Source organism: Heliconius melpomene, chromosome 1, assembly GCF_056956725.1.
Source record: "Heliconius melpomene rosina isolate 202511_hmr_F chromosome 1, ASM5695672v1, whole genome shotgun sequence".
Classification (NCBI taxonomy): domain Eukaryota; kingdom Metazoa; phylum Arthropoda; class Insecta; order Lepidoptera; family Nymphalidae; genus Heliconius; species Heliconius melpomene.
This window is the reverse complement of record NC_140389.1, coordinates 4,738,514-4,765,211: the sequence shown is the minus strand read 5'-3', so window position 1 is coordinate 4,765,211 and position 26,698 is coordinate 4,738,514. Positions and strand designations below refer to the sequence as shown.

Sequence of the window (26,698 nt, the reverse complement as noted above, 5' to 3'; positions counted from 1 at the left end):
AGTTCCGCTACTTAACACGTAATGCCTCCAAAATTCGGCGGGAAGTGTTCCCTCTGCAATCTACAACAAGATACTGCGCCCTTGGCCTGAAATCGATATATTCCATGTTGAATAGCGTAACTCAACGCCGCGATTATAATTATATTACAATAATTCTGTTTCCGTAACAACTTAACCATGTGTAATTATTATTAACATCAGATAAAAGAATTCATCAATACGCAGCTTCGAGAAGCTGCAAGCGGCAAGCTCAAAACTTTTGGACTTTTTTTGGACTTTTGTAGCACTATTTTCTCCCTGCCTATCCTGCTATATGTCGAATAAAGGCTGAAAATAAGAAACATTTATATATGTACCAATAATTATCTATTTATATTTTCACAATATCACGAGATCTATTCATATGAGTTTTATCAGTACATTTTACATTTAATACACAGTTATGACACTTTGACAGGAGTACAATTATATGCAGTCAATTAATCTTGATTATCAAAATATTTGTACACAAATTACAATAATACAGGGAATCCCATTGCGTAATATATTTGTGAAAATGCAACGGATAGTTCATGGACACATTATAACCGTTTAAGAGGGGCATTTCGGGACATGGGACTGCCTCCTATTTTTTAGCAGTTCCTTTGGTTAGTAGGTACCTTCAATCACACCAACTCATCAGTTTTATAATATAAGAACAGAATTACAGATACAGACAATATAACTATGTACCTACCTTTAAATATTTGTGATAGACAATTTAAAATATGTCCATAACTCTAAGCATTACCGCAAGTCGTTAAGTGAAACATTTAAAATGTTATCCTTTCAACGCATTAAAATTAAATTAGCTATAAAAATGTGTGGCTCTTGAAGATTTTTATTTTTATATCTTCATATAATAATATGTACGACAAATAAATATTTATTTTCAAGTTTCTATTAACTCTTGACTAGTTTCCGTGCAGCTAAGTAGAAAAGATCTCTTTTTAACATACATTCACCAATAGTGTAATATTATCTCTTTTTTACCGTACATTTTCTTTTGTGTGTTTTGATTAGTCTTCAACTTACACGTTCTTTTTTTTAAGTTTCATCACGCATATAGCAGGGTAGATGAAGGAAATCCTATGTTTCCGTTCCTCACTTTTCGCCGAATTCTGGAGGCAATGCGTGTTTAATGGCGGAACTCAACAGTCAGTCGCGTTTCACACTTTGTGCACCTGCGCCACGACTGGCCGCAATTTTTTTTAATATTATGTAGGTATATTGATATTTTAATTTAACATTTTAACCCGCATATCTCCAGTTTCGGCAGAATTCAACAATGCAGTATGATAAAGTATAATATTACACTATATTGTCGAAATGGAATTCAAAAACAAAACAAACCCCATATCATAATACTAGTATACGATAGTAATATGACACATAGTACACAAATAGATACTATTACTATAAATAATAACGAATGTACCATTTAATAGAGGCGTAGGTGTTAAATTCTTGCAATACGTTCAAATATCAAAGATGTAATTAAAACTCGGTCAAGTATCAAATGATATAAGTCAGATTTTTTATATGTCTTACTTTGATAAGAAATTGTTTTAAAATCGAATTTTATGAATATTTAGTAAATAATAAAGTTTAGATAATTATGTCAATAAGAATACTAAGAACCTATAGAAAAAAAAAGCTTGTAATAAGAATTTAGTACTTTGATGAGAGTGATTTTAAGTTACCTTTATTTCATTTTAAGCATTACAGTGGGCCAACAGGCGAGCGATTGTTGTCCACCGGGGCAAAACCAAAGTAAGCGACCAATTTATTAAACGGTTTTATTTAGCTCACCCCGTTTGTTTGTTTGGGTCAAATTTAGTAATTCAAATTTAACCCTCTTCCCGTTAACCGATTGATCTGAAATTTGGTATACGCCTTTGATTCTGGTGACAATACAATTATCCATATTCAATATTATTGTGAATCCAAGATGGCCGCCGCTACAAGATGGCGGACAACTTAGTTTTTTTCAATCCCATCAATATGGATATCAAATGAAAGGGCTTGTCAAGTAGAATTCAGTGGACTATACAAAATCAAAATCCAAGATGGCCGCCACTATAAGATGGCGGACAAGTTAGTTTTTTTCAATCCTATCAATACGGGTATCAAATGAAAGGGCTTGTCAAGCAGAATTCAGTGGACTATACAAAATCAAAATCCAAGATGGCCGCCGCTACAAGATGGCGGACAAGTTAGTTTTTTCGATCCCATCAATATGGGTATCAAATGAAAGGGCTTGTCAAGTAGAATTCAGTGCACTATACAAAATCAAAATCAAAGATGGCCACTGCTACAAAATGGCGGATATTGTAGTTTTCAATCCCATCAATATGGGTATCAAAATAAAGGGCTTGGTAAGTATAATACAGTATACTATACACAATTACAATATGAATCTCCCACCTAAGTCAAGATCTGGTATCCTGTCGAGGACTGTGTGGCTATAGGGTGCCTAAAAATGATACGTCGCTAGGGGTACCACCCAAGGTAAAAGGTAAAAGCGCGCCGAGAACTGTATGGCACTAGGTGGATAAAAATGATATGTCGTTAGCGTTTTCCCCTCAAGATTCAGGCACATCTTGTTGTACATAGCCTTGTCCCTCTATTGGACCTCTGGGGGGGTCGTTCGTAACATTCTCCATTAACCTTGCAATAATGAGACATCGAGCCTCATTTCAACGAATTGAATAGCATGAGAAATAAAAACTAAAAACTTAAAAATAAAAAAGTATAAAAAAAATTTTAAGTTAAACGGTTTTATATTGCAGATAAATGTACTAAAAGCTAAAAAATAATTTCATAGAAATTATGATTACTAAAATAAAATCGTGGGGACACTTGCTACTTACCACTAGGTGGGTGAAGTCTCACGCTATGTCTTTCAATTGTAGATATTGGACGTGCCCCACGATTAAATTTTAGTAATCATAATTTCTATGAAATTATTTTTTAGCTTTTAGTACATTTATCTGCAATATAAAACCGTTTAACTTAAAATTTTTTTTATACTTTTTTTATTTAATAAGCTTTTGCTTCATTGTTGCAATGAAAGTTTCATTCAGAATTGACATTCTTCTAAAGAAATAATTTAAAATCTGTATGTTCACATTTGGAATGTAAACAACTCTGTTGGAAAAGATATGGCATCAAAATCAATGGTGAGTGCCTTACACATCTTCGTTTTGCCGATGACGTAGTACTACTGGCTGAGACCGTGGAAGACCTGTATGTTGTACCTGCTCCAGGTAGTATTGGGAATCCTACTCTCAAAGTGGTTGACCATTATATATAATTGTGACAATCAGTCAACTTTGGGAAAAAGATATCTCATGGAATCCAGTCAGAAGATTCAATGACACACAGCGCGCAATGGAGAGAGCAATGCTCGTTATTTCCCTATGTGATAGACTCAGAAATGAGGACGTAGAAGAACAAATGCCACGGCACGGCAATGGCACCGACATGGCAGGAAGCATAACAAGGGGAACCGATGGTTGTTCTCGGCGTCGGCCGCGAACCGGACGATGCTCGATGGGCAGGCCCTCCATCAGATGGACTAACGATCTGGTCAAGACCGCGGGAAATCCCTGGATGCAAGCAGCCCCGAACCAATCGACATGAAGATCCTTGGGAGAGGCCTAGGCCCTGCACAAGATAGCAAAAGTTACCCAATATCATAACAAATATACTATTTTCATACAAAAACAAAAAAATATTCTGATAACTCTTAAATCATAATTATTATGTCTAAACAATTTGTCCAATGGCGCGACCGTAAAACTTGGCGCTGGTTTGACCACGCCCCTTGGCGTTGTATGCGCATGAGTCATTGTGGATGACACGATGTTACTACTTGTGACAGATCTATCAAGTTTTTATACTAATTTCTTATATGGGTTTTAGTATAATTATAAAAATGTTATACATTTTTTTTTAATTAATCCAAGTTACAAATACGAGTCTTATAATGATCAATAACAGATATTTTAAGCAATTTAATATTTTTTTTGTGTGTGTTGTCTACACTACACCACACTGACCACTGATATTGATTCTACCCTAGATTAAAGATTTATTGTAAGTCTTGTTTTGTGGTCCTGATTTTCTACAAAACAATATATGTTTGAGTTGAGTTGAGTTCCATTATATGTCTATATTATATAGCATTGAATAAGTATAAAATAATGTTATATGATTTATTTTTAAAAGGCAGAGGCATGTACCACGATTCCGCCTCTATGGTTAGGACACTAGATGCTATGCTGTTGGCGACACTAGACCCTTCCCGATTACAGTGGGGGTTCACCAGGGCTCGGCTCTTAGTACGATCTTATTCAATGTAGTGCTCGATACTGTCTCGGCTCACATCCAGGACCAGCCTCCATGGCTGATGATGTATGCCGACGACATAGCACTTATTGCCGAGAACCGACTGACGCTGGAGCGTAAAGTGAACCTCTGGAAGGGTACGCTTGAGAACGGCGGTCTTAAACTAAATGTGTCGAAGACAGAGTACATGGCCTGCGGGAGCCGGGACTCGAGCACCATCCTTATAGGTCCTGAGCCAGCCGTTAAGTCGGAGAAGTTCAGGTACCTTGGATCCGTTATGCCCGAGTCTGGAGGCATCGATCACAATGTCCATGGCCGGGTAAGCGCTGCCTGGGCCAAATGGCGGGAGGTCACTGGTGTGGTCTGCGACTGCAGAATACCGCCCAAGCTCAAGGGGCTGATATACAAGAGCATCTTTTCTTAAGAGGTTCTTTTATACGGCAGCGAATGTTGGCCAGCACTATCTCGGCACACTCAGGAGCTTCACGTCACGGAAATGAAGATGCTGAGGTGGTTGTGCGGCGTAACGTGGTCTGACCGCATACGCAACACATTCATTCGAGCTAGTCCTGGGGTCCGTGACGTAGCGGATAAGCTCCAAGAGCGTCGCTTGAGATGGTTTGGCCACGTTACGCGCCGGCCTAAGAACTATGTCGGACGCAAGTGCCTTGCTATACCAGTTCCTGGGGTGCGACCTCCCGGACGCTCAAGGAAGCGCTGGTTGGATGTCGTGATGCAGGACATGAGAGCCAATGGTCTAACCACCGAGGACGCAAAAGATCGTGCAAAGTGGAGTAGGTTGAGTAGGAGGGCAGACCCTGGCAATAGCCGGGATTAATGCCAGGAAGAAGAAGAGATTTATATTTAAAACCTCTTCTTAAAATTAGCATATATGTATATGTGGGAATGGGGAAAGAGAACAACAAATTAACAATGTTTTTTTCTTTAATTAATTCACACACAGCTTATATCGTTATAATAATCGTGGAGAGGCATACGTCCAGCAGTAAACGAGGACAGGCATCGAATTTTCTTTCCGAATTTTGACAAATACATCATTTTATCTTAAAAAAAACTAATAAAACCTCTAAACTAACCCACATAAATATATATAATAACTAGAGGCTAAGCATGTCTATTGTTTTACATTGTTTTTACATCAATGTCAGTATACTTTGTAAGCTATTTCCATTGTGTAATATAATAGTAATTACTGTTTATTCAATATTCAGAATATCGCAATTGAAGCTGAAATTGAATTAGGTTCATATTGTATTCTTGCTCACAGATATAATAAGTATATAATAATATTACTTTTAGAATATAGATTTTTGTAAATTACTACTGGAAGAGTAGGTATTTATTTATTATTACTTATTTAGATTTTTTACTATGATATAAACTTCCTAACCCAAAGGATGAAACAAATCGTTAATTAACGACAAGACTGCCATTTGTGCGTCAATAATATTTTTTTCCCTTTTCTTTTATCTTCTTTTTAAATAATAAATTGAACACAATGAAGTGAAAATAAATAATTGTAATAAAAGTAACTGGTGTTATAATCACTTTAAAGAAATGCTATATAAAAGATGACTATGTGGTACACCCTATGTGTGCAGCATTGTGGTAGAAAAGTTCTTTAAATGTGTACATTTTAAATGGACTCACAGTCAGTTATCTTATATTTTGTTGTTAGACAAATATGATTTACTATATTTAGCCTCTGTATCCTGCTCAATATTATGTTACTTTCTGATATATGTCATTATAAAAATGTTTGTATAGATATAATCGGAAAAATATTAATATTCCACGAGGTCTCAAGAAATATCACAATATTTTTTTAATTCTAGGAATGTATATAACCTTTAAAAAAATAATATCCAGAAATACTTTAATATTAATAATAATAATAATTTCCATTCCAAAACTAGTTACATAAGTATAACAAATGTTTATCATTTCATTCATCGACATCTCGATACCGCCCTTAACACGGTAGCATTGTAAAGTACACAAAGGGGAAGATTTAATAGAGCTTTGAATTGACTTCAGTTTGAATTATATCCATTTGCATGTTTCGAGATTTATTGTTTATTATCTTACTTAAGGTTTGCTTTATATTCTTATACGATGTTCTTTGAAGAACGAGTTAATAACACTATAATTGTTTTATCAAATTTACATCGTAACCTTTGTTTAAAAACACATTTTTTTATTTCGTTAAAAAAATCAAGTACTTACATTATTTTATTACGCTTCATGTTGTATCCCGCATACAGCACAGTAGGCCTACTAATCTAGTGTTGCTACACTCCGTTAACCACTGTCCGTTAATTTCCAAGACATTGCGTGGCAATTTGCAGAACTCAACGCGGCCCTTACTCTCGTTACCATAGCGAGAAAATTAAAATAATCCATTCCTCCGATTGGGAATCGAACCACAACTGTCGCGTTTACACATTTAATTATTAAGTATTTCTATTACATAATTTACCTACATCATTTATATAAGTAATAAAAAGGAAATAAAACAATAACCATATTAAAAGTTCCATAAACATCATTCCACATAAAGGAATCGTAAAAAGTGCAAAATATGTATATAATTTAACCACAGAATTTACTTACTTTTACTATTTGTATTAAGCTCAAACTAGGCTCGTAAAAGTGAAACTAATTTTAGAAATCCCTCATATAAAAAAAGGCTCTAACACATTATATTGAATTTGTTTTTTAGAAAAACGTGTGTAATTTTATAAACGTGGATCGTGACTTCATTGCTCAATTAGTGGTTTATTCCTGCGGTTTTGTTCTTCCTTAATGCATTAACACTATATTATGCTGGTTCACACCTACATATAAATAAAATTATGCAATCGCATACAGTGTGAACATGAACTTGTCAAATAAAAATATTTTGATAAAAATAAAATAATCCATACCTCTGCTTATTATCTGATACGGCACACTAAGGCTTCAAAGACCAAGGGCTAAGATCAATCTTGAGATGGCGTTTTTATTCATAAATTACATATTGTATACTATGTCAATATTCCATTTTCCTCTACTGACTTATTAATTTTTTTGTGTGACAATATTTGTACCTACAAACATCTTTATTCTAGCTACCTTTTACTCAACAAGAACATTATGAATACCAAGAGCCAAGATTATGAGTTTAGCATATTTTAATATATCTACGTTAAATATTATTCCAATACGTCTCTATAAAATCGATTTTGATTAATGAGGTGTCTATCGATTTATCGTTGAATAACGTCATACGACGTAAGTAATTAATTTTAATACGACAGCTTTGTAGTAGAAAAGAGATTAAAATATATTTAAAAATAAATGGAAAAAATAAGATCTTTAATGGAGAGAAATAGAAACAACGTTTTTGCTCTTTAAAATATCGGAATACCCAATCAAGAACTTTGTATTGTAAATAGTCTTCCCGCATACTCAACACTAACATATTTAATGCAATTACGTCATTCTTAAACCGAACGAGCGATATATTGTATGAACATTATTTCACAATCTACTAAAACAAAAAGATAATCTTAACAACATATCGAAAAATGATAATCTTAAATACATAGATAATTAACAATAAAGAACTCTCACTGATTATCAAAACATTTTACGGCATAAACCTCGATTGCCTTTGCCTATCTCATAAATTGGGGGAGATGCGTGAAGATAATATATTAGCAGGCTTATAAATCCTTCAAACACTACAACTATAAGGATATCGTAGACGGTCGGTGTACGAGGATTGAATACCTACTTATTACACATTTTAACTACTTATAGATATAACCTATACTGTGAGTTTATCTTACATATTTATAGTCTTGTATTGGATAGTCCATATAGTTCACATACGGAAAAAGGCAATAGGCTATGTTTCGACATGAATGATGTGGAACACTAGTGGGAATCGAACTTACAAGACAACTATCGACTGCCCAGACAAAATTACAATATAATATTCTTGAAAACATCTCAATATATATTGGGGGTTGAGGAGCGAAACTTAACGCCGAGTTTGTATACCAGAGCGAAGAAATATTTCAAACCTCCGATTGGGATAGAAACCATAGCCATCGCGTTTACAATCAGAAAATATTGTTTAATAAAAAAAAATACAAAACAAATAACCACCAATATCACTTACTATTCAACTTACGTCAAAAGATTCCTATCTAATAATACATCATAGTGTAAGATGTAGATATAGTGGTCTTAGAAAGGACCTTTGTTTATTTTGCGGTAAACTTCGACGCCGAGTACCGAAAGTAAATTTTATGAGCGCTATTATTTTTGAATAGTCCGAATGTGTTTTTCCACTTGGTTTTATTGATTTAGAAGGGCCTAATTTCTAACTATTTTAGTTATTATACAAATATTTTTTTATAGCTTTACGCTATATCCTGCAAATAGCGGGGTAGGCAAAGGTAACCTGGGACCTCAGTGTAAAGACACTCCATCCCCATTACAACAATTTCGTTCGTTCGGATCCCTATAATATTCATTATAATTAACAAATACATATAATGAGTGATATAGGTATTTACATATTAATTATAAAGTGGGCTAGGTCAACACAACTGTATAAGTGCAGCATATTCTAAATAATGCACTAATACGTATTTTCTGTATTTCGTAACATCTATAAGGTTAAACTGTTTTTTACATACTACGAAAAAATAGTATATAGATATAGAAAACATAAATTTTATACATTACTTAATGATTTTTTTTTATTATTTTATCGTATTTTGTTGAATATGATTTATCAATCAGTAGTCACGTTGAATAACATTCCATTTTATATGGATAAAAGCGTTATCGCTATTTGTTTACTTACATGCAAATAAAATATTTTTATGGGCATTCTTATAAGTTTAGTTCTGTTACTGATAATACTTAAAAAGTCAATCATTGTTTTGTAAATATTAAAAAACATTTCATTTCAAATTGATAAATTCATCAATAAACTATAAGAATATTTAAAAGTATATAATAGAATAGAGTCGTATTATTAAATTTTAGAATATTGTTACGTTTATACAAAATTTCGGGGAATTTTTCCCGCCCGCCACGCCAGACCTAATGACCGAGGTATGTCAATCACAATAATTGACAGTCAGGCATCCATCTATTTTCGTTTTCAACGGCATACTAAAGTTAAATACAAATGTATACAGCAAGCTACTCTTTAATACCTATCTATTATCATATGTCAATGTTGTAACCTCAAACTATAAAAATCAACAATATAACGTGGACACCATAAAATGCTAACTCTTCTAAAATTGGATAGCCAACTTAATTTCACTTTATACCTTCTTATCTGTATATATACAAACGTATTCTGCACGTATATGGCAAAACATGAAAGCGGTTTCGGACAAAACACGGCCATTTTCGTCCATACAAATGTTGATGTTTGGTTTTAAAAACTTACCCTTTCTACGTCGAGGTCCGTCGCCGCGCACAGTCTTTTACCACCACCACCGTTGTAAGCCATTGTAAACCACAATAAAAACACAAATCACACCGAAACGCGTTAAGTAAATATTAAACACGAGTATACCACCTCCGTCAGAGGTTGCGAGCAGACTGAAAGAACGAATGGATTAAACAAACCTCGACTGAATGGGAATGGCAACGCAGCGCGAAGTATCTTACCATAGATTATAAGTGCTAAACGTCATTATGTTACATCAAAATTTAAGCATTTTTAATTTGAATAATTCAAATATAAAAGGAAAAATATTATAATATAAACTCATAACAATAATTTGTCACTAATATTTTTGGTCAATTTTATTCTTAGCTTATTCACATTTAAATATTACATTTCTTACACTATTATTATTTTTAAATTATCTAAATAAACCTAGTGAAATTAATAATTTTCTATACACAAAATTTATCAATTAAGTGGAATAATATGTTAATAATATTAATATCAAAATCGAAGATTTTTTTTTATTTGTGTTAACTGAAAGAGCGATAATTTCATATTTGTCAAAAGAATGAACGGTCATTGAACTGTTTTCATATTTGTTTTGTTTACTTTTGTACAGATATAAAGGCAAATGATTTTTATTATTATAAAACATTTAGTTTAGAAATCTTATAATATGGAAGTGGAATCAGAACCTGAAATTAAAATTGAACATTATGAATCTCTAGAAAAGGATCCATTGTGTGATAATAATAATTTAAACGATAACACTATAATTTCGGTATATCAATATTTATTATTTTTTTCTTTGAAATGATGATTTCATTAAGTTATCACTTTTAGAATTTAGATTTTTGAATGGAATATACGCATCTTTTCTTGTTCGTTGAATTAGTAATCATAACATCAAAATAAATTTAAAATTATTCTGCTGTGATATATGTTCATTTATCACTCTTTCTTTCTCATAACTTTTAAATTTCATATTTTCAATATTTAATTTTTATTACATATCGTAAAAAGTATTATGATGTAAACATTACCTTAAATTTTACCTGCAGACATATGATTTTGAACAATTTGGAATTTCTCAAAAGAAATTAGAATTTTTTAGCAAAGTAAGAGAAGACTGTCCAGTAAGTGTATTCTTGTGTAAAACATTTTTACAAATAGATTAAGTTAGTAAATTACTATTACAAGGCAGTTGTAGTGCAGTGAAGCATTGTCTAACTGTAAATGCGACAGTTATGGGTTTAATTCTCACATGGGGAATGAATTATTTCATTTTCTTGTTGTGGTAGTGAGACAAAGCATAGCATGTAGTTTGCCACAACACACAATGTCTTTGTAAGCTGTAAGTAAGCAACTTGTATGGAAAGTGGGACACAGTTCACTAGCTAATGAAGTATTTAGTTATACCCAAATATTTTAATATATGTTTATGATCTTTCAGCATCCTGACACAAAAGTAACATGGTATCTATCAATAGATAGTGATGGAAGGTTATTATGCAAGTTTTGTGATTTAAAATACATTACAGAATATTCATTAAGATGGCATATACAAAAGAAGCATTTGGTGGAATATACACAATTAAAAAAGTTAGTTTTACTTCATAAAAGAAAAACCAGTCATGCATGCAGAATTTGTAAGAAATTTTTTATTAGTATATCAGAATTAAAGAGCCATGTTAATACAAAACATAAAATTGATATTATAAAATCATCATGCACAGAATGTGATGCAAGTTTTAGTAATATAAATGAATTATCTGTACATATGTATGTAAAACACCAAAAAAACATTAATATATTAAGTTTTATATGCGAAATTTGTGGGTATCGAGCTAAAAAAAGATCTCATTTAAAACAACATTTTCTTAGTCATAATAATGACAAAAGGCTATCTTGCCCAAATTGTGATTATAAAACTAATTTAAAATCAAATTTGAGAATACACATAAGATGTCATGTAAAAGTTAAGTCTTTTAAATGTCAATTTGAAGATTGTATTTACCAAAGTAGTTCAAAAGCATCTTTAAGAAATCATGTGTTAAAACATTTTCCAGAAAAACATATGTTATTTTGTGACAAATGTAATTACAAAACTGTTTATAAGCATTCATTGAAAAAACATAGCGATAGTCATGAAAGGAATTGTACAAGAAGAAATTAATTGCTTGATAATATATTTATATCTTTTGGTTAATAACAGTGTATGTTGTATATTAACAAAATATTAAGTGCCTTAATGAGAATCAATTAACTTTCAATTTATTGAATGACTGATGCTGCTACTTGTAACCATTTTGAGATTTCATAATTTATTTTATATATTATATACATATATTTTGAGTGTTAACAAAGTAGAAAAATAAAAAACTAAGAATAATATAACATTTTTTTATTTACACTCCTTTGTACAACATATTGGAACAAACAAGCTTATCTAATCTAATATATACATTAATTAGGGTACTTGCTCACAAATTATCAATATAAATACATATATTTGAATATTCATAAATGTATTCTATATTTAAAGGCATGTAAGATATACGGTAAGGTTTTTTAACTTGCTTAAGCAAAATTATTATTATATATGGCATAATTTACTCAAGTAAGATTAAAACATCAAAGAAACCAATTGATTTGTTTATATATTTTAGCATTCCTATATTAATTAAAGGTTTTTGTACTATTTTGACACCAAAAATATTAATTTTAAAAGCAATGCATTATGTTTTTGTGTCAGATTGGACTTGTGACTCCGAATCTGGAAACGGTACAAGCACTCTGACCACTAAACCATAAATTCCTACGTAAAACATACGTCTAAACTGTTCTCGTAAATTAAGTTGTACTTAATTTAATTAATGAGGTGTAGGTTTGTGTCCATCAACATAAAAATTACGAGTTGCTTTCGGTAAAGTAAGCTCCATTCCGTCCATGTCTTTAGTTAGTGTTATTTGACAACCTGGAAGTCAATTAAAGATTACATTTGAGACCATTGTGGCATAGTAGCACAATGTTTAACTGTGATTGTGATGGCTGTAGGTTCTAGTTTTCTATCCTCACAAGGAGGAATCGCTTATCCACCATACATCTGAATATCTAAAATTAAATTAAATATAATTATTCTTGTATGTGGCATCAATCTGTTGCGTTTAGGTTCAGCCACTGACGCATAGCAAACAGAGTGTAGCTGTAAGTCAAGTTAATGAGAAATTATGATAGAAATCAATATATAAAAAAAACTATGCCATATCCTGTTTATAGCAGGGTAGGCCAAGGGAAGCTAATGTTAACACACTCTTCATGTACCGCCCAATTTTCAAAGCATTGCTTGTGCAAGACTCAGCACTATGCTTTATATTATGAGAGTGGCTACTTCATTCTTCAGGAGTGTGAATGGAACACACAACTATTTCTAAAATAGATGTAAGGCAACTTATTATTGAAAACATCTTAACTTTAATGAATATATATTTTTTTCTCATATTACTACTACCACTTACTATCTTTCAAAATAAAAATAAATAAAACGTATTTGGATTACTTAGAACTATTGCAACATTTCTAATATTTTAAATGCTGTAGTTTCCATTGATAAAATTGTTTAAATTGTAATTGTTTCCAAAAAAAAATGGTGTATGTGTGAGTGACTTTAATAAAAGCCTCTTACCTAATCTAGAATTTTGTTTCAAAAATGGTGCCATGTCTAATAAATCATCTTCCTTTTCCTCTGGTTCTTTGAGTTTATCGAGATAATCTTCATGGACATATACATGACATGTTGTGCAAGCTAATGAAGCTTCACACGCTCCTGTAATATAAATAAATATGATGAATAACATATGTTGCTTGGTGTAAGTGTGAGAGTTGTGGGTTTTATTTCCCAATAAGGGGAATGAATTATTGTTATACTTTTCTTTTAGAAAATATAGAATAATATTTAAAATAGCAGAATTTGAACAGCATTTAATTTTTTATGAAAGAAAAAGAGAATGAAGAGAAATTTTGATATCATTTTTAAGTATTATTTTAGGGAAATAATACTTAAAAATGATATCAAGATCTAAGTGCCATCACTCAACACAATGTTTGCAATGTTGAAAAATTTTGAATAATGTTAATGTAAATAAATAAATAGTAGTTATTACCTTCCATTTCAATACCATATCTATGAGCTAAATATAATGCATTGTCTCCTACTTTTCCTCTCACTGTAGTCTTATTGCCATTTTTGTCAATATAAGTCACATTTACTCTGGAAACAAGTCATCATATTAAAAGTAATAAAAGTTTAGGTTCGATTTCACAGTAATAGGCACAAATATAGTTAGTCGTTTGTGTATTACTTATTAAAAAGATTAAGTTATGATATGTTGTTGTTGAATGTTCGATATTCTTATTTCACTTATACTCACATTTCGTCTTCTGTTTTTGGATCCTGCCATTCGTACTCACCATGCCATAAACCTAGGAAAAATTTGGCCCTTATTTCAATATTTATATGAATTTCATCAGAATCAAAAATTTTACAAGCTTAATTTTACCTGCGGATACGTTAAAATATCTTTTATGAATTGAAGATGTTATAGGAATCATTTTTATAGTTTGTCTTAAACGAAGAAGCTGTAGTGTCCGTAACATTTTTGAGGCTAATCACTTAATTGAAGCTATAATAGCATTTTTATTATGATAAGCAAAACAAATAGATGATTGGTTGAGGTTAGAATTAGCACAATATAAGTATTTTCATTTTGACATATTATGACATTCCATTGCCGACAAACGTCAATTAGTAATTAGATATATTTATTTAAATATTTTATAATACATAATTAATTACTTTAATATTTTTTTCGAAGTTTCAATTTTGTTATTTTCATTAAAATATTTCAAAAGTATTTATTTTTATTTATATAATAATTATATTTTTATTAAAAAAAAATCAACACACATCACACAACGAACAGCAACACCTTATTAAATGTCATACACATTCTTGAAAAACGTCAATAATCACATCCATATTGCCTATTTCATTTTTCATAATGATTTTTAATAATATAATTATTGATTTTTGCCACAAAGGCGTTAGAAACGAATAATATGTTATGAATATGAATAAAGTTTAAAAATTTTATTATAAATATTTAATACGGCCATAGTATCTTATGTTGTGACTTTTGGTGATAGAATTTTATTATAGAATTAAGGTAAGTTTTACGATCTAATGACGTGTATTTCGCAATATCACTTAAGAGATGAATTTGTGTCTTGTGACTTACAAATAAAATAAAATATCATACAAAGTTTATAAGTACATTCTTTTGTTTTTATATGCCAAAAAAGACTATGACCAATTAATGTTATAACCATCAAATCCATGCTTTATATACGAATAATATTAATCCTGTCGTCTCTATTTATCTTATCTTTGAGTATTGATGTTGAATTATTTTCCGTCTGTCTCAGCAGTGTTATCATTTTATATATCATGTTTATATTTTGTATCTAAATAGAATCTTATAAGAGGCTATAAAGAATATCTTATTAGATTGTTTGTTATTGTTTATTAATTATCATTAATTAAAAGATATGTCTTCATTGAAAGTTGACTCTACAACTTGAAATAAATAAAAATATGAATAAAATATTAGTGATACTAAAGAACTTCTTTAGAACATTGTTATAAGAATGTAGTCATGATTTATTATTTTTTTATTTATATTAATATAAAACTAATATTTTGTGTTAACATTGCTTATATGAAGAAGAGAAGAATTTGACTTTTTTTCATAAACATTTGAAAAGGGCTTTGAAAAGGTTACAATAGATTGATAAATAGCTTCTAGCGTTTGTTATATTTTTTTTCTTATACCTGAACAAACATCCAAAACAATCAAAACAATCAAAACAATCAAAAACATTTAAAACAATCCATAAATACCAAAAGTAAAAACAATATTACCTGTCATATTCATTACAAAACAATAAAGCACTGAGGGGTTGCCAGTAAAACATAATTTTACCTTAGAAATGCTTATTGAAACAATTGAATTTAATTTCAGATATAGAATAATTATTAAAATATGTCAATAAAAGAAGATAAAATGAATATTAACAATGTTAAAGCAGATAAAGATGATAGTAGAAAGGACCCAACTTCATTCCTCCCTGACGAACCTATGACATATGAAATAAAGACAAAGAAGAAGAAAAAAAAGAAAAAACAAGAGGATCCATTTAAAGATATTGAAGAAAAAATTACATTGCCCATAACAACAGTATTTGAATCTACAACAGAAAGTGAAGTGAATACGAAGCAACTATTGGACCCAGAAGTTAATATAAAAGTGGAAAACATTGAAGTTGAACTGGATTTCAATGATGTAATATATAATATATTTAAAATTAACCTTTGTGGCATAGTAGGATATCATGTGGTCTTGGATTTAACTGCCACTTGGGAGTACAAATTATTTTCTTTTGTTATCTCTAGCAAGATCTTGTGAAATTTTTATTATCTTTGTTTATTAATTATTGTTAACTAATGAAATTTTAAAAATCATTATTTTAAAGGCCTCGACAAAGTTTCGTCCTATTTATCTTTCATGTACATACACCAATCTGTTATGATTTTATTATAAGTATAGATTTCATTTCCCCTGAATGAGAATTGAACCCACAACTATCGCTTCCAGTGGCATGCTTGTGCCTCTGCACCACAACAACCTCAGTACAAATGATAAAAAAAATTAATGGAAGAATCTATTACTTTTATAAAATTGCTTTAAGCAAAGTAGGCAGAGTCAGACTTAGTGTAAAGACATGCTTCAAAACTGGGTGTTAAATGGCAGAATTGAACGTCACACTTTTTCTTTTTACCAGAGTAAAGAAACCAAAACAATTCTTCTATCAAGTGGGAATAGAACACACAAGGTTGTTTTTGTTGAAGAGCAGGTGCAGGTCCAAATGATGTCCCACTGCAACATAACCACCTCAATATAATATTACAATTAAAAAAATCTTTTCATTTTACAGTTTGCAAATGACAATGGATTAATGTTAGAAGGTCCACAAAGTGAAGACAGTCAAGAACCAGTAGTTAAAATTGAAGAACAAAATCGTGAAGCAGTGTTACTTACATTTGAAAGCATTATAAGTGATAAAAGTGTTATAGGTTTCGGACCTATCGCACCAGCGCCCAATTATGTCTGCAAAGTTTGCCATTTGGTGTTTCAATCAACGAAAACATTAAGAATGCATCAAAAAAGAAAACACAAAGTATTTCGGAAATCCTTCAAATATATATGCCATTATTGCTCTATGTCATATGAACAGAAGAATAGTTTGGTTGCCCATATAAAAAGAAAACATGGGCCTGATTCATCGAACGATGATGGTGAAGAAAGAACATGTGAAATTTGTGCTTTAGTTTTCAAAGGAATTACCAGATTAAGAATGCATATGCGGAGAAAGCATGGTTCTTTTGAAGATTCTTTCAAGCATGTATGCAAAGATTGCGGTTTAACCTATGATAAATATAGAAGTCTAATAGTTCACATTCAAAGGAAGCATTCAATTGATAAAAAACCGGTGCTAGACCAGTGGTATAATTGTCCGTTTTGCCCAAAAGTTTTTACAAAAAGAGAAACTTATGCAAGACATGTGCAAAGAAAACATCGTGTTAACGATGAAGATGAAGTCAAAGCAGAATCGGGAAGTTTACTCGAAAACATTAAAAATGAAACTACAGGTGAAATAACTTGTAAAGAGTGTCCATTAGTGTTTTCATCGCTCAATTACTTAAAACTACATATGAGGAGAAAGCATAATGCCCTAAAAGAAGATTTTCGTCTGAAATGTCGAATTTGCAATTTATCATATGATAAAATTGAAAGTTTAAAACGGCATATTCGACGGAAACACGACAAGGGGTCGTATTGTGACGTCTGCGATAAACAATTCGAAACTAGAGAAACTTATCTAAATCATAGTCATAGGAGAATGGTCCAAGAGTGCCATATTTGCGGTCTCATATTCGCTTCACAAGGCGGTTTGTGCAAACATTTAAGATGTACACACAAAATACAGTCCCCGAAAACAATTGTGTGCAATCTGTGCAATGAAACATTTCACGATAAACGACAATTAAAGCCACATTACTTAAAAGTCCACTTAAAAGTGTCATACACATGCGCCTTTTGCCACAAAATTTTTAAAGCTAAAGAAAGTTATAGAAGACACGTTTTAATAAAACATCCGTCAAATACTACGAAACTTAACGAACAACAATGTGATAAATGTCCAGAGAAGTTTCCAGATGAATTTGAATTATGCCGCCATATTAACATAGCACACGGAATAATTCAAAATGGTGAAACCGGAAATGAGTTATTGGAAATAAAAAAAGAGGAAGCAGACATTTCAGATACGTTCCAATGTTCAAAATGTCCGGAAAATTATAACAACTGGGATGAATTGAAGTTGCATTTCGAACAAAATCACTTAATGGTAGCAGTGACACAGTGCCAAGTTTGTGGTGAAATGGTTCCTGGAAACGAGCTAGATAAGCATTTTAAAAACTTTCACACAATAACTTCAGTTCAATGCAAATATTGTGAATTCGAAACGTCCAATCGTGCTAGTATGACACAGCACATGTTGCGACACAAAAATGCACACACATTAAATTGCGATTTTCCCGGTTGTCGATACAAAACATATTATGAAGGTGCTATGGAGAAACACAAGAGAAAGCACAGAGACCAAGGTGTTAAGTTACAATGCACGCAGTGTCCTTTCCAAACAATGAATAAGTATATACTTAAATATCATGAAGAAGCCCATGTAACAGGAAAAAAGAGATATTCCTGTGATCAGTGTGATTATGCCACTATACTCCCAGCTAATTTAGTTCAGCACAAATATAAACATTCGTCAGAAAAGAGATTTAAATGTGAAGTCTGTCCGTTCGCAACTAAGTACAACACGTCGTTACGTTTCCACGTTAAAAAGAAACACTGTGATCTCCCAACATTCAGTTAATTGTTAATGTTTTTTAATTTAATTATTAATGGTGTTACGTCTTTATATATATTTCTGGATTGATTAAATGATTCAATGTTTTTTGTTGAATTTTGTTTCGACTCTTCTGTCCTTTAATTGACTACCGAAAGCTGATGAAATTAAGACTATGATGTACAAGAAAAAAGGTGCATTTTTAGAGATATTTTCAATTATTGTAACTTGTTTTACAATTTTCATCATCATCAGCCTGTCCTCGTCCACTGCTGGACATATACCTCTCCAATAGCACGCCACTGAGCTCGATCTTCAGCTCTTCGCATTCAGCCGCTGCCCGCTACTTTGTGAATATCGTCACCCCATCTATACAATTTACAATTTTATCTTTACAATTTTAGTATAAAAAAAAAATAATGAAGTTTATTAGAGATCATCGTGGCGCAGGAACGCAATGTTGTGACTAGCGCGACGGTTGAGGGTTCAATCCCCATTCGAGGGAGTGAATTATTATTTTTTAATATTTTCACTTCTGCACTCAGTCTCACCAAGGCAAATGTCCGGCGTTGAGTTCTGCCACATAATGCAATGCTTTGAAAAATTTGGCGGAAAGTGGGGAACGGAGTGTTTTAACATTATGTTACATACAACGTGAAACTAATAAATTTTAGTCCTTTTTTGTGATAATTTACAATATCAATACTTGTCAGTACCTTTCGAAAATATAAAGGTATACATTTTTTTATGAATAATATTATTTGTTGAATAAACTTTTCCTTTTGATGCCCGGTGCGACTGCCCCGCTCGCACCCCCCTAGCTACGCCACTGATCCAGATAATATCCAATAATAATTACACACAACATACAGTAATAAAATTTTATTTCCTCGAGTGAGGATCGAACCCACAACCAGTCGGTTTACAGTCACACTTCGTGCCCCTCCGCCACGACTGGCCTCTATATTTAACTAGCGGACGCGCGCAGCTTCGCTTGCTTATTGCTTAGGGGTGAATTCTAATAAACTTTGAAACACGTGTTCAATAAAATATTTTTAAGAGTCTCAATTTCAAATTTTATAAAAATCAGTGGCGATTTAAAGATTTTTCTATATAAACTTTCAACCCCTTATTTACACCCCTAGGGGATGAATTAAAATAAACCACGAAACTTATGTTCAATGAAATATTTTTAAGAGTCTAAATTTCAAATTTTATAAAAATCGGTGGCGATTTAAAGATTTTTCCATACAAACTTTCAACCCCTTATTTGCACCCTTAGGGGGTGAATTCTAGAAATCCATGAAACACATGTTCAATTAAATATTTTAAGAGTCTAAATATCAAATTTTATAAAAATCGGTGGCGATTTAAGAATTTTTCCATACAAACTTTCAACCCCTTATTTGCACCCTTAGGGAGTGAATTCTAGAAAACCATGAAACATATGTTTAATTATATACGTCTAAGAGTCTGAATTTCAAATTTTATAAAAATTGGTGACGATTTCAAAAAAACCTATACAAACTTTCAACCCCTTATTTGCACCCTTAGGGGGAGAATTCTAGAAAATGATGAAACACGTGTTCAATTAAATACTTTTAAAAATCTAAATTTCAAATTTTAGAAAAATCAGTGCCAATTTAATTTTTTTTCCATACAAACTTTGAACCCCTATTTCACTCCTTTAGGGTTGAAATTTTTCAAAATCCCTTCTTAGTGGATGTCCAGATTACGAAAGTAAACTTTTGTCCAAATTTAACGTTTCTACGCACAGCGGTTACGGCTGTGCGTGCGTCTTACCTCAGTCAGTGAGGACAAGTCCTTTTATATATATAGATTAAGCTTAATAAAAATACGTTACAAATTTATTTTAATGTGGCAATTTTATTAGTATAAGTACAAATATTTAATGGCAGCACCTTGTTATGTGTCATGAGCGTGATGTCAAACTGTCTATTTTTATTTTAAACACACCCATTTGTAAGCTTCTAGCAACTTCTCTTTCACTCTGCTTAATAAATATATAAGTAAGAAAAAGACCAAGATATTCTGCGTACGATGTCGATTGTCGATTTTCTACTCATCGAAACTCGAAAGAAACATCGCGAATATTAAACTTTGTTGTTCCATTATTTCACGAGTAAACATTGCAGTAGAATAGAAACAGTTTCTCGTTCCTTCATGTGCTAAAATGCTAAAAATAAATACCACAACACTCGTTTAAGTGATTTATTAATTTAATAAAAATGACTTTACTGAGCTTACCCGTGCTTGTACTTGAAAATATATTTTCTTATTTATCGTACGATGAAATCGCTAAAAACAGATTGGTAAGTAAATTTTATTTATAGATTATTATGTATTATTAAAATCAAGTCGTGTTTGTACTCAGTTGTAGTTGTTCTATAATTAACACCTAAGATCATACCTTCGAGAACCTGTCTTTCTATAATGTAACGTATTTCCCTTGTTTGATAACAAGAAAATTTAAATAAATTTAAAATTCTAAATTACACATGTTTTTGAGATCAGAATTGATTTCCGGCTTTTGAATACATCAAGGATATATGACTCAATGTTTTTTTGTTAATTAAAATATTTTGGAGCAATCAATTATTTATGTTTTATTTTATTGTAAAATGTTATATAATTTGAAGGAAAAATGGCTTAATTTTATATCTATCTTTTTATATAATTAAATTACACATAAAGATACATAATACATGTCTTACTATATTATATGAAATAATAGTATTAGTTAAATAAAGCATTCTTATTATTAACATTATCTTATCCATAGAATTTCCATAGTATTTCAGCATGGTGATAAAATAATAATAACAATTCTTGTTATTCCTCCATTGAAAATATTATAAAATAGTATTTCTCATTTAATTTTTTTTTAATGAATTAAAATTTTTCTCATGAATTACTACTATCACAGTGGTATTTTTTTATAATTATTTATTTATTTATTTATGACAATGTTAGTATAATTCGTTAACTATATTAAAGTGTTATGTAGGGGCCTTTACTCCTCTTTAAAGGTAATCCTTACCATGTTATATCAGAAAGAGTGGTATTTAATTACATATACTAGAGGAGGACCCTTTGATGCATATAATATGCATTGCCATTGCACTTTAAAAATAGTAGAAGTAATAATAAGATAAAAGGTGTATATGTTGTAAAATATACAGCAGTGTAACTGTTATAAATTATTTTTAAAAAATATTCGCATACTGCACTCCTTCAAAACACAACATGGATACAAAGTTTTTGCTTCATTTATTTCAGGTCTCAAAATCTTTCAATGAAATATCCATGTGTATGCTCAATAGAGGTTTCTTAATGATAGAAAAAAGACATGCATTAGCTTTAAAAAGTGTGAAGGCACAATTGCCAAGGCGAGAATCGGAGAGAAGGTTGCAACCATATTTTGTTAATTTTTATTTTGCAAATGTATATTTATTTATTTAGCATTGGTAGTGGCTGTTGCATGGTAAAAAAATACATTTTACTTTAAACAATGCTTTATTACTTATGTATAAAACATTTAAAAGCAAGTACAGATGCCTATTCTCTACTAGAATTTTTTACAATGAATAAATATGTATTTAAATTATTTCCAGACATCACCCATTGGCCCGTCACTGTGATATACTGACATCCATAGAGACGCGTATATCAATGCTCAATATGACCTATTCAAAGTTCATCGATCATAACATGTGTTGTTTTATACCTGGCAAGGTGAGAATATTGTTTTAATATGTATTTTTCTTATAACCGACTTTTCCAAAAAGTAGGTTCTATATTTGACAAATATAATACTTAAGTGTGCGAGTGTGAACATGGTGGTTGTGAGTTTGATCCTCACTCGGAAGAAAGAATTGTTTTGATTTCTTCCCTGTAAAAAGGCGAAGCGCGGCGTTGGTTTCCGCCTCTAAACACGCAATGTCTCGTAAATGGGGAAGTCCGTGGGGAACGGTGTGTCTGATCACTTGGTTCTCTCTGCTTACTTAGCGCTATATGAGGGATACACCGTGAATCTAAAAAATAAAATAAAAAAAAGATTATAGAGAGATAGAGTGAAGCAATGTTTGCCTTAATTCTGGAGGCATTGCGTGTTGGGTGGCGGAACTCAACGCCGCGCTTTACCTTTAAACTGTAACGCGAGGCGACATAACTGCGCGGCGGTTGTGGATTCGATTCCTCTATGGGCAATTGATTATATTATTTTCTTTTTCCAGTCGGATTGACTTAACGTTATGTTCCCCTCTAGCTATCCTGCTAAGCGGGATACAGCGGGAGCTGCTTTACTACTCGTTTCTTTAAACGAAACTCAATAATTCTAGGTAATAGACGAAATAAAACGCGTACTACGTATAGTAGAAACGTCGAAGACTCCGCCCCGAGCTCACGAAGTTTTACAAGAGCTAAGAGATATATCCAGTATGGCGATAGAACATTTCGATGATAAAATATCGCCGGCATTTAGGAAGAAATTGCAAGAGGGCGTATCTCAACCGGCGCCTAGACCAACACAAGGTGGATTGCAGTTTAAATACGTTAATTAATTAACTATAAATTAAAATATTAGTTTTCTTTTAATATTTTTGATTTACCGATTGTCAACGCGTTTTGGTAACAAGCGTGGCGTTAAGTTATACAACTCACCACGCAATGTCTTGACAATTGGACGGAAAGCACGGAAGTGAATTGTCTTAATATCCTCTCTTAATTCTTTGTTTATTCAAAAAAAATTAAGGGTCTTTCTAGAAATTGCATTTTTATTTTTTTCTCTGCCTATCCTGATATATGCACGATACAGTGTGAAGCCAACATAAAAAATGTATATTATTTTAACGTCTTCATATAAAATATATTTTAATTTCAGCCGTATTAGCAACCCCACTAGGGGTACGCCAGGAATTAATCCAACTAAGACGGCGTTCCATACTAAATGCTAAGCTGTCATTATATTTAGCTTCGCAGTACAAGAAATTTCATAAACGTGTAAGTTTTTTAAATATTTTTGTAAAGTCAGTTCTTTACTGTATATATTTGATAGGGACGTAGGGGTAGCTTTCAGTGGACAGCCTGCAGCCTGCCAACACGTTTACTCTCGCCGGTGGTTGCAGTAATAATGACGTGTCAGTGTGACGTAGCGGACATGAGATTGTGTTTGTCTGTTTATTATACAGGTGGAATTGTCATAGTTGATCTCTAAATAATTAGAGTGCATTTCTTCTAAAACCAGGACTTTTTTCTTGTGTGCGAATGACTCAGTTCAAGATGGAAACTTTTCAATAAATGTGAAACCCAGAAAATACCACTTGCGGCCACCGGGGCAGAAGGGCATAAGGGTGTGACTGTAACGCGAAGGTTGTGTGTTCGCTCCCCACTCGAGGGAATGAATTATTATTTCTTATTATTTTCATTTCTTCGTTCTGGAACTAAGGCAAAAGTCCGGTGTTGAGCTCCACCAGATAACACGTAATGCCTCGAAAATTTCGGTGGAATGAAATTCTTCCGCCTTATATTATAGTTGCCTTATATTTATTCCCAGCCGATACTATTGCTTTATATGTATTTGTTTTTACCATTCTCTCACTATTTGTTCTCTCCAAACTACCAGACCAGACCAATCCACAGTCACCGTATTAAAATCAATTTAATAGTTTAAAAGACTTTAATTTTTAACCGACCTTAAATATAACTACTATTTAGTAATCGTTTAGAACAAACGCTAATATATTATATTATACTGTTAACTTTTCTCCTAAATGAAGACTTATTATGAACTTATGGTTGTTAGTATAGAATTATCCCATTGAGGTATGAGTATAGTAATTTTGATTATATATATTCAGATGTTAGAATACAAGAGACTGGCGTGGGCTCAGCAAAGAATAATAAAGAATATGCAAAAGAAACATAAACAACAAGACAATTGTATTGGTAAGTGTTTAAAACATTAAACTTTGACCAACAGGTCATAGGTTTGAACTTTTTGTAGGCAGTGTTTTAGACACCTTATTACATATTTTTCGACATATTGTGTTTTTCAGTCAATGCCGCGCTTTGTATTTTTTACCAGAGCGAGGACCTGAAAATAATGCATGCCTTCGAGTGGGAATCGAACTCACAACTTACAGCGATTACTGCCTGTGCGGTTGCGTTACGACGGCCTCATTTTTTTGGTAAAATCATAAATGACAAATTATGGACACATTTTATTAAAACATATTTTTTCAAAACATTTATTTTTTATATTACAGCTGACCTAAAGAAACGTATAGAAGAGTGTGATATAAAATACTCGGAACTAACACATACGAATCAAGCAGTTGGTGGAAAAGCTATTGCAGGTATGATATGTCTATTTAATAGCTTCACGCTGTGTCCCGCATATAAAGCAGGACAGGCAGAAGGAACCTAGTGCTATGATGGAGGAGGAGTCCCTCCATTCCCCTCGCACCGCCCATTATTTAAGACATTGGATTTTGAGTAGCTTAAAGCAACGCCGCGCTTTATCTTATTACCAGAGCGAGGAAATTAAATTAATTCATTTCCCCAGTGGGAATCGAACCCATGACCGCCGCGTTTACAGTCTTCATAAAATATTCATCCCTCAACTAAAACTAAAATTGCCCAACCATTCCAGTGGTACCAACTGAAAGTGCATCAACAACACAACCATTACGACATTTCGGAAGCCAAATAAAGTTAGATCTGTCCGTTCTACCTATTGGTACAAGCAAGAGAAATGCGAATAAAGGTGACAATATTCTTTTTGTTTATATTTTTGTTTTACTATTAAACATATTTTTGAAAACAGTATAATACTATTAAATATATTTTTGAAATTTAGTTGTGGGTTCAATTCGCAGTTGGGGAGTTTTATAATATTTATATAATAATTATTAATGCTTAGCAAGTGAAGCATCTTTTTCAAAGGTGCAAAATTAAAAAAAATGATTGAATAATATAAAGAAAAATGACGACTTAATAAAATAAAACAATTATTTTTTTACTTCTACTTATCTTTTTATATTTATTTAAATTTTAAACTATAACTTTAGTATGTTATCATAAACAGCTTAATAAAATAGGATTTGAACACTAAAGTACTTAAACAAATTTTATATTATTAAAAAATATTTTGCCTTTATATTATATATTTTTTTATTTCACAGTTCTACCGAACATAAAGCCGAGGAAATCATTAATTAAATTACCAAGCACATCAGACGAAGATGCAGATTCAAATCCTGGACCCTCTTCAAACACAATAATAAAAACAATAAGCACTTTAGCCAAAATACGAGGTATTACAAATGAATTGAAAAGTTTAAATAATTTATCTAAAAATTTAAAACGTCCCATCGATGATGACGAAACACCCACGAAGAAACTTAAAAAGGAATAATAAAATAAATGTTTCATTTAAAATAATGTTTTATTTTTTTAAGTTTTCCGTTTTTGTGTAGACCATTATAAAGTAAAAAAAACTTTTTGGCTGTATGTGTTTAGGTTTTTGTGGAATTTGGTTCATAAAAAAATATTGAAGCGATGTAACATTATTATATTGCTTCAATATAACAATTATTATATTGCTTCAATATAACAATTATATCGCTTCAATATTATTTATCAATAAACAATTGTTTAATTATAATCAATATATTATAATAATTTCTCATAAAGTTAAAGTAAACAGACCATTTTATAATTCAGTAACGTTAACAAAATAAAAATAAATTATTTAACTAGTTA

The 26,698-nt window shown here is 31.6% G+C and overlaps 5 protein-coding genes across 9 annotated transcripts in view; 3 read left to right on the top strand and 2 right to left on the bottom strand.

Annotated features, from left to right (window-relative positions):
• The window catches only part of sm (heterogeneous nuclear ribonucleoprotein L), a 268,666-nt gene extending 258,617 nt beyond the window's left edge, over window positions 1–10,049 (bottom strand). For 2 of the 3 annotated variants that reach the window (XM_085191454.1, XM_085191469.1), the window contains exon 1: window positions 9,875–10,049. In XM_085191454.1, coding sequence (XP_085047580.1) covers window positions 9,875–9,937 — 63 coding nt within the window. In that variant the 5' untranslated portion in view covers window positions 9,938–10,049. The remainder of the gene's footprint in view (window positions 1–9,874) is intronic. The other variant, XM_085191462.1, reaches the window with a different exon arrangement.
• Window positions 10,050–10,427: 378 nt separating this feature from the next.
• On the top strand, window positions 10,428–12,666 carry LOC146541038 (uncharacterized). Of its 2 annotated transcripts, XM_085191420.1 has the most exons (3): window positions 10,429–10,661; window positions 10,942–11,016; window positions 11,334–12,666. In XM_085191420.1, the coding sequence occupies exons 1-3, from the start codon at window positions 10,557–10,559 to the stop codon at window positions 12,054–12,056; spliced, it is 903 nt and encodes a 300-aa protein (XP_085047546.1). In that variant the 5' UTR covers window positions 10,429–10,556; the 3' UTR covers window positions 12,057–12,666. The 2 variants fall into 2 exon arrangements, with proteins under 2 accessions (XP_085047555.1, XP_085047546.1); XM_085191429.1 differs by lacking the exon at window positions 10,942–11,016 and having other exon boundaries at window positions 10,428–10,661.
• Fdx1 (Adrenodoxin-like protein 1, mitochondrial Ferredoxin 1) lies at window positions 12,270–14,658 on the bottom strand. Its single transcript, XM_085191440.1, has 5 exons — window positions 14,440–14,658; window positions 14,311–14,362; window positions 14,044–14,150; window positions 13,566–13,706; window positions 12,270–12,857 (listed from the first exon to the last, which is right to left on the bottom strand). Exons 1-5 carry the CDS (start codon window positions 14,534–14,536, stop codon window positions 12,754–12,756), a joined length of 501 nt encoding a protein of 166 aa, XP_085047566.1. The 5' UTR covers window positions 14,537–14,658; the 3' UTR covers window positions 12,270–12,753.
• On the top strand, window positions 14,626–19,030 carry LOC146541036 (uncharacterized). 2 transcript variants are annotated; one of them, XM_085191408.1, is made up of 3 exons: window positions 14,645–15,105; window positions 15,961–16,281; window positions 16,934–19,030. In XM_085191408.1, the coding sequence occupies exons 2-3, from the start codon at window positions 15,982–15,984 to the stop codon at window positions 18,938–18,940; spliced, it is 2,307 nt and encodes a 768-aa protein (XP_085047534.1). In that variant the 5' UTR covers window positions 14,645–15,105; window positions 15,961–15,981; the 3' UTR covers window positions 18,941–19,030. The 2 variants fall into 2 exon arrangements, with proteins under 2 accessions (XP_085047527.1, XP_085047534.1); XM_085191401.1 differs by having other exon boundaries at window positions 14,626–16,281.
• Window positions 19,031–20,871: 1,841 nt separating this feature from the next.
• On the top strand, window positions 20,872–26,374 carry pall (F-box protein pallbearer). The gene is made up of 9 exons (XM_085191388.1): window positions 20,872–21,246; window positions 22,214–22,341; window positions 22,549–22,669; window positions 23,275–23,467; window positions 23,817–23,935; window positions 24,793–24,880; window positions 25,201–25,290; window positions 25,587–25,700; window positions 26,119–26,374. Exons 1-9 carry the CDS (start codon window positions 21,163–21,165, stop codon window positions 26,349–26,351), a joined length of 1,170 nt encoding a protein of 389 aa, XP_085047514.1. The 5' UTR covers window positions 20,872–21,162; the 3' UTR covers window positions 26,352–26,374.
• Window positions 26,375–26,698: the final 324 nt, after the last annotated feature.